Source organism: Papilio xuthus, unplaced genomic scaffold (assembly GCF_000836235.2).
Source record: "Papilio xuthus unplaced genomic scaffold, Pxut_1.1 DF825946.1, whole genome shotgun sequence".
NCBI lineage: Eukaryota > Metazoa > Arthropoda > Insecta > Lepidoptera > Papilionidae > Papilio > Papilio xuthus.
This window is the reverse complement of record NW_013532703.1, coordinates 13,967,836-13,976,754: the sequence shown is the minus strand read 5'-3', so window position 1 is coordinate 13,976,754 and position 8,919 is coordinate 13,967,836. Positions and strand designations below refer to the sequence as shown.

Below are 8,919 nucleotides of genomic sequence, written 5' to 3'. Positions count from 1 at the left end.
AAGGTGTCATGATTGCTCCCATATGGGATCGTTGTTAAAAACCTTACAAATTTATTGCATCTAGAAAATTACGTTTATTTATGCTTTTACAATTGTTTTTTTTTTTACGTTATAAACATGCGTTTTGCTGATACTCACTTCTGATGATATGTATCACATCTGCCTCATGTAAGTTTTTCTAATACTTTCCCTTGCCAACACAGTCGTAAAGGCATCGCCAGCAGAAAATCTAGACTAGATCAAGAGGGGGGCTAGTAGTGAATTGCTCCCTCCTCGTCGCTCAATTTTTAAAACATAAAATAACTTTGTTGCTTTTTCTGCCAGCCATATAGAAAATCTTTGATGTTTATAAAATACTAGCTGTCTCCCACGACTCCGTCCGCGCAGAATTGAAAAAAATATAAAATTAGTAGCCTATGTGTTCTTCCAGACTATGTTCTACGTGTATGCCAAAGTTCAGCCGTTCTGGCGATCCATCTGCCTAAACATTCGCATTTATATTATTAGTTGGATTCAAAATTAAATTGGAAGAATACTAATTAGAATAATAAATGTACATTTATTCGCCTATCTCATACAAATAAATAAATCTTTGGAACAACCCTTACAATTTCCATTAGTCTTCGCCCAAAATACCCTTAAAAAGGGTTGCGAGTCATGCGTTTAAAATCCATTTTTTAATTATATCAATTATTAATGTATTTGACGAATTTGTTCGAACCCCTTCGTTACATACATTTATATTTTTTATGGTTTGACAAAAATTAGATAAGGTTTAAAGCGGATAATTTTGATTGTGTATCTCGTTGCTTTATTATAATGTAGGGTTGAGAATAAGTGAAAAAATATGTTAGACCCAAGTTGACGTTAAAAGATGCAGTACGGTAATTCTAAAGATGATTCTCAAGCCATCACCATTTAATATTATAAATGCGATTGTTTAGGCAGATGGATGGATGTTTGAAGGTATCTCCAGAACGGATTATCATGAAATTTGGCATACACGTAGAACAGAGTCCGGAAGAACACATAGGCTACTCATTATATTTTTTTTCAATGCTGCGCGGACGGAGTCGCGTGTCACAGCTAGTTTGATATAAAACGATAATGCAATCTTGGGCAAATTACAGTTTTCTAATATTCTCTTTCTAATCCCACCCTTTACTTGTATAGTAGGGGCGGGAAAAGAAAGTGGGTTTTAGCCTAGAAGTGGACGCATAGAATGTGGAAATAACCTTTTATGTGCGTCTCTTCCTCGGTCGATTTAAGGAAAGCAACGCATCCTCAACAGCGGGTATAGGTATGCTAGATGATAGATATATTATGGAAATAGAACTTTTCTGACCCGCCGTAGGGAAAGTGTACGGACCTGATGATATTCTGTGAATGGTTGTGGTCCCTAACAACTACCTTTTAATATATGGTATAGTTTCTTGGTTAAATTTAAAATTGTAATAAATTTTAACTTAGAAAATGTTCCTAAGGAATGCTTGATAGTATAATATTTATGGATGCCATGTAAAGTAAATCCTTTTTGCCCTTATTTTATAACTCTATGCGAGTCTCAAAAGTAATATTATCATACCTTCATAGACTACGAGTTGTTTGGTATTAAAACTTTTGACGTATTACCCTTCCTTCTTACTTAATGGCCGGCAACGCTAGTTGTTGTCGTTCCTCTCGTGTTGCAGATGTCCATGGGTATTGGTGATCTTTAAATACAAATTGTCTCACAAGTCGTGGCAAGGGGCAACCTCTCATATAAAAAAGGTTACTTATGTCCTTATCACAGGATGTTACAAAAAGTGTTATTTCCCTCATAAAGGAACATCGTCTTATCCATGTCAGCGGCCATGGAGGCGATGTATTTGGCATACAAAGGGCAGCACAGAGGCGGCACTATAATGCGTTGTGTTACGTTAATATCGCTAAATTATAGGAGTGCGTTAGCGACGCTTCTGTGTTGACGATTGAATTTAATGAGGCTATTTGCGCAGACGCCGACAATCGACACAGGGACAGACTGCTGATGAGGCGGTGGGAACTAACAGCAGCGCCACATTATTGTTCGTCGACTTGCTTATACCCTATCTTATATTGACTATGTATAGCTGCAGTTAGAGAATGTCAATCTTATAAGTCTTCAAAGTATTTTCAATTTTAGACCCTTTTAATACCAAAAAAACAATTCATACTTTCCTTTCCTTCGTTTACTTGCAGTAACTATTTCTACTAACTAAATAACTATTAACCCCTATAAGAAAAATAACTATTATGCGTGGTTTATGTCGTTAGAAAAACGGCACAAATAGTGAACTTTGGATATCGTCAAATTTTAACGAGGAATTGCTTGATTTGTAATGTCGTAAACATGAGTTTCCCCATCATTGAGTTTCCTTGAATAGCCGCGAGGGCGCGCTGTCGCCGCACGGGCTGTTGGATCTGAATAGCGATAGTTAGCTCCCCACGCATTAGGCACGGACGATTGCCGTCGAGAGTGCACAAGCCAAACATAGACGCAGATTGATAAACAACATGGGTTGATAATCAGTACTTAATTTTTTTTTAAAATTATCAAAATTGTTACCCACGAAACTTTTTCTTAGATATAATAGTGATATCTACCGGCAAGTTGTACCAGCTACATTATGGTTCGTGGACAAGGGCTTATCAGCCTTCACAAATCAAGTTCAAGTCAAGTTTTATTTATTCGAAATAATGTTAAAGATTTTTTTTCTTATATAATATTTTTTTTTAGAAAAGACACAAGTTGTTCACACTTAGATGTGATTGAATAGATGACACGCAGTAGAGTGGGGTGCTATTAATGCCGATGATGTCCGAGCGACGGCGCGGCGCTCACACCGACATCAATAACTATCCACTTCTTTAATCATTGCAATTTCGAAACGAGCTCGAGCCTCGGTGTCGAATAAATTTCGTATAATGTAAACGTGATAACAATTTAAATTCTTCTGTGAGCCGAGCCCGGCGCCGACAAAACGACAAACAGAGCCGGCGTCTCGCGATTGGCGAGAACGCGCAGGGCGGGCCCGCGGCCCCTCCCGGCGCGCTTCGGCCCGCGCCCACAGTGCGCGCCCGCCGATACGCCGCGAGAGACGTCCGCCCCGCAAGCACGCGGCGACACCAGACCCGCGAAGACATGCCGCGGCCCACGCGCGACTCCTACGGCGACCAGAAGCCGCCCTTTTCCTACATCGCCCTCACAGCCATGGCCATCTGGAGCTCTCCGGAGCGTATGCTGCCGCTGTCTGAGATCTACCGCTTCATCACAGACCGTTTCCCGTACTACCGGCGCAACACGCAGCGCTGGCAGAACTCGCTACGCCACAACCTTTCCTTCAACGACTGCTTCGTGAAGGTTCCGCGGCGGCCCGACCGGCCGGGGAAGGGCGCCTACTGGACGCTGCATCCACAGGCCTTCGACATGTTTGAGAACGGATCACTGCTGCGCCGTCGCAAGCGCTTCAAGCTGCACAAGGGCGAGAAGGACAGCCTCAACGCCGAGTTAGCAGCTCTGGCAACCTTTAACAGAGCGTTTTTAGCGCGCCAAGCGAACGCACCGCTCCCGTCGGCGAGCCTATCAAGTGGAATGTACGCTCCCAACGTGACACTTTGTCCGAGACCTAGTCCTGAGCCGATCGAGGTGCCGGACACGTCGGCGCTCCTCCCGGCGTGTCCACGACCACGACGAGCGTTCACGATAGACGCGCTGCTGGAGCCGGAGCCGAGTCGCAGTTCGCCGTCTCCGCCCGTGCAGCCGCAGCCGACGCCGCCGCGCTGTCCCCTGGCTCTGCCGCCGAATCCATACCTGGTGGCGGCCCAGCGCTACCACGCCGAGCTGCTGGCGGGCCTGCAGCAGTCCTGTTTGCCCCCGCTCTGGACGTGGCGTGACACCAGCCAGTTCTCACATTACACACTTAATTCATGAATGGTATGTAGTCTTATGTTTCTTGGGATTTGAATAAAAGAGCCTGGCACTAAAGAACCTGGCACTCCTTTTGTAGAACGAAAACCTTACATAGACGCTATGGTTGCACATAGGTGTCATGACTAAACGCAGCACGTTTACTGGAAATAGTTATATAATTTTTTCACTTGCTTAAATACATTATTCAAGAAATAGCAGCGGTACGAGTACAACTTACATACAATACATACAAATTAAAATAAACTACATATGCTATATTTGAATTATTAAACATTTTCACAGATACAATAGCTTGTCGTGCACTATTATAAACCAAAATACGTAATATATTAACGGAGCGTTGTCTGACAACTTAATTGTTGTACCATGCCAAAGCAACGCTGATAAAATCTCATTACAACAAACTGAACAATGATATAAAAATTGTTTGTGATAATTTGTTTTGTTTGGTAACAAACTCATAAATATGCGAAACGAAGTTACATAATAATAAAAATTATAACTTGTAAAGATGTTCTCTTAACTTTTTAGCAAATTAGGTATATATCATTTTAAAATCAAAAATTATCAATAGTGCTATACCAATATGACGTTGTAATATGACTAGTAAGATTATAAACTGACGATGTTAACAATGTGACTTTAGTCTACAAAATAAATTCTACAGGTACTAATACGATACAGATTCTTTGTATTCAAATAGAAACACGAAGATGTAAAAAGTTGTTAACAAGGTTTTAATCAGATTAAACCTAAAATAACCGTAGATAAGAAGTAAAGGTCATGTGAATTAAATTAACTAAGATTAAGATACAAGCACAAGTTCTCAACACGTACAAAAATGATAAGCATTCAAAATAAAACCAACAAGTGTGACTACGCGAAAACTTAATTAAACTTTTTGTACAATTTTAATTAAACTTCTTAACTTTTATGAAGAACAAATATTCAGAATAATTGTTTTTCTTTCTCACATACGAGTACATCTTACTAATCTTACTATCTTACTAATATTATAAATGCGCATGTTTGGATGGATGGATGTTTGTTTAAATGTAACTTCAGAAATGTTGCAGGGATCTCGCTGAAATTTGACATAGATGTAGAACATAGTTTGGAAGAACACATAGGCTACTAATTATGTTTTTTCTAATCGCAAGGACGGAGTCACGGGCGACAGCTTGTCTAGAAATAGGTAGTAGCTAGTACATTTTAAGGTATTTACACAAGTGATAAATAATTTATTAAAAAAAATAAAGGATAGAATCTTTAAATGATGGTATACAATGGCTTCAAGTTTTTCTTCATAACTTTTTTACTTATTCTTAAGTATAAGTACTCGGCAGGACATCTAGGCCTTAAAATACAAATTGAAATAAAAATAGCTGTAGGTTGTATGACTACATTTTAATTTGATTTTATCATTACTCAATTTAAAGTGAATTAGGCAACTCAGGCTTTTATCTTCGAAGTTGATCTATCATGCATTATTTCAGAGATGGTTTTACACTTTCAATCATGTAATTTTTAAACTGTCGTAGGTAAAACGGATACAGTACGTCGTAGCTACATCGTAGCGGTTGATAAACATTTCCGCTATATCGTAGCTAACGTAGATGCCACTTTGTGCATGTTTCAAACCTTTCCTCACTACCAGAACAATAGAGATTTCTTTTAAATGCGATGTAGCGAATGCACACTGTATCTAATTATTACCAAGCATAACACCGTTTTATACAAGCTACCTACATTGTTGCGGCGGCGTAGCAAAGAAACTGCACCAAGATTTTGCTTCATTAATTTTCAAAAATATCTTTTACAAAACAGATCTTTATATCAAATACTTGTTTCTGCCGATGACTCCTTCAACACGGAGTTAAAAGGCTCAATTAGTAGTCTATGTATCCTTCCAGACTATGCTCTACATCAATGCCAAATGTTATTAAAATCCATTCAGCCGTTCTGAAGATAAATTCTGACAAATATCCATCAACTCATCCATCCATCTATTATACATTTGCATTTATAATATTAGTAAGATTAAACTCTATAAATAATCCTTATTTATGTCTCATATCTGTAACGAAAATGAAGAAACACATTTAGTTTTTGATCTTTTTACAGATGATTTTTCCAATTGATTTTGTTTTGTATTATGTAGTGATAACAATAAATCTGAATATTACAACATACGATATGAACTTATACACAAAACAATGCATAAAAACTATTTACTAACCAACTGTACTTTTATATCGCTCATTGTGTTATTGACATTCAAATCGATCTTGACATATAGAAGTCCTATAGAAATTACAGGCCTTTGTGTTTGTACCAATAAGAGTTTGATAGTTGGTTACACAGTATTTTCATTGTCCATACACCTGTACAAAAACATATAGTCATCTCTATCATTCCCTTCGAATAAAAAGAGATAACAATATATTTTGGTATAAGTGTTTAAAACAGTGTAAAGATACAATTGATAATAATAATCGGTAAAATTGTATTTTTATAAATAATATTAGCAGTTGTTTTTATATCTACTTTTTCGATTGATATAAAATGTCGTCAGCTGTATGCCTTCACCGAGGGGTTGAGACCCTTGCAAAATTAGGGGTGACGAGACCATAGACAACTACGCTGGCCCAATGCGGGTTGGTTGACTTTACACATAACTTTGAAGTTCTTCTCCGATATGTTCAGGTTGCATGTTTTCAACCACAGTAATAACATTGAATAATGTACATATGAAATTCGAAAATTGGAAAATATATACATTGGACCATGGCGGGGATCAAACGTAGACGTGTAGATTTCGGTCCGGTCCGATCAAGCGCTTAACAACTGTGCCACTGACGCCCACATACTATTGACATCATACGAGAATCATAGAAGAAAATCATGTAATTTTACTACCAATTTAGATTATGGATCATCCTATTAATTATTACTTTTTCTTTGTTAACAGGTAGCGTCGATTTTAAAAGATCTCAGGATTAGCTCTAGTTATAAGGAACTCTAGAGGCATTTAATATTACGCCTACAAGTGTTAGAAAATTAGTGAACAAAAAATTAGGAACAGAAGAGTGTGATTATTTTGTCGTCGATTGTAATTATATAACGTCAAAGAAAAAAAATTAGGTAAGCTTTTAATTTCCTACAATATAAAGAAGTAACTATAGTAGAGGTCAGTCTAATCTCTTATGCCACATAAGAGAAAGAGATGTAATTATCGTAAAGAAATGAAGAAGGGTGACCACGATCCAAGGTAGAATGAAAGCCAATATTATTTTTTAAATATTGGATCTGATCACTCGATCACTTTAGCTCGTCGATTTGTTCTCATAGACCGTTACAGATTATTTCATAGTTTTTTCTTAATTTTGAAAGTCTTTACAAATCATTGTTATAAATCTAGGCCGGAAAGCCTAAAGACACTTCGTATACAATGGATTTAATTTTTATTCGACATTAAATTACGAAATATAAAAGTGGGCAGTTACTATAACAAGTTATAAATTAGATTTTAAAAAATCTGTTTTTAATTTTAAATCCACTTCCGCTTTCATAATTCGTAAGTTTTATAACACCTTTCATAAGAATGAAATTCTGTGTTTTTTTTTGGGTTAGAATTTTTTCTTAATCTTACGATGACATTCTTAATAAAGTGTGTAGGTATTAAACGTACATCGAATTTACGTACTGAGCTGGCGCAGCGACCCAAAGTGGCTTTTAGACGCGAAAGAGATTAAGTTACGTCATGTTTACTCAAGAATATTTCTAGTATACAATTTGACAAATCAGCACATCTTACACAAACAAAATTTAATCTGAAGCTTAAAAGATTTATATTTCATAACTAGCTGTCGCCCGCGACTCCGTCCCCGCGGGATAATAGATGTTGGCTGATTCTCAGACCTACTCAATAAGTTCACAAAATTTCATGAGAATCGGTCAAGCCGTTTCGGAGGGGTATGGGAACGAAAATTGTTACACGAGAATTTTATATATAAGATATAACTGCGAACTACTTAAGAGAAAATATAATTGTACTACCTGTCACCCGCGACTCAGTCCGTACGGAATTAAAAAAAACTTAATAAGTAGGCTGTATGTGTTCTTGCAAACTCTTTTCTGTAGGTGTGCCAAATTTCATCAAAATCCATTGTTCCGTTCCGGAGATACCTTCAAACAAACACCCATCCATTTATCTAAACATTCGCATTTATAACATTAGTAAGATAAGAAGTATGATGTATCACGTCTTCATATTTCAGATGGCACACCAAGTAAGCTCAAAGACTGCCGAATGATCGACGATATCTCATCAATAACAACTCACCTTCACTTAAAATTGTATACTTTTATATATTTGTGTCTTTATTAAGAACTGTGATATTTGTGTTAGATAAATACGTTTGTAAATATATAAATAAGTCATAATTATACTATAAATAACAATAACTTATTATAGTGTTAAGATTTAAAAGAAATATACGGTATGTATGTTAACTGTTTATGTGTTCTTTTTTATTTAATACCTTAACTTATAATTTAACCTATGTTTTGCATTTACTTCATTTGTTTGACTGAATAGAATTGCAACTTGCATGCAGAGTACACAGTACAGAGTATGTATTTTAGATAAATGTTGCGCAAAAGGAAGCAGTGTGCTTAGCATTAATATTTGTGACACGTGCCATCGTATCGGCATCGACAAAATTTGTGTTAAAATTAATGCAGCATATCAAGCGTAAAGTACACCGAAAATCTCATACAAATTTTGAAATAAATGACGATACGAAGGCGTTTGCCGCAAATATTCGTGCAAGGCCCACAGTTCTATTGACGTCTGATCATCGCTACATACAGAATATACAGCTAGACGTTTTTATAATAACGCATAGAGGCTTTCTTTTCTATGGCTGCTGTAATATATTATGCATTGAATATTCTGTTAAAAC

The 8,919-nt window shown here is 37.0% G+C and overlaps 1 protein-coding gene across 2 annotated transcripts; it reads left to right on the top strand.

Annotated features, from left to right (window-relative positions):
• The first annotated feature begins 3,105 nt into the window (after nucleotides 1-3,105).
• LOC106124139 (fork head domain-containing protein FD4) lies at nucleotides 3,106-8,398 on the top strand. Of its 2 annotated transcripts, XR_001228186.1 has the most exons (3): nucleotides 3,106-3,955; nucleotides 6,924-7,096; nucleotides 8,233-8,398. XR_001228186.1 is itself a non-coding variant. In XM_013320607.1 (2 exons), the coding sequence occupies exon 1, from the start codon at nucleotides 3,164-3,166 to the stop codon at nucleotides 3,950-3,952; it is 789 nt and encodes a 262-aa protein (XP_013176061.1). In that variant the 5' UTR covers nucleotides 3,106-3,163; the 3' UTR covers nucleotides 3,953-3,955; nucleotides 6,924-7,295. The 2 variants fall into 2 exon arrangements, 1 of the variants encoding a protein (XP_013176061.1); XM_013320607.1 differs by lacking the exon at nucleotides 8,233-8,398 and having other exon boundaries at nucleotides 6,924-7,295.
• Nucleotides 8,399-8,919: the final 521 nt, after the last annotated feature.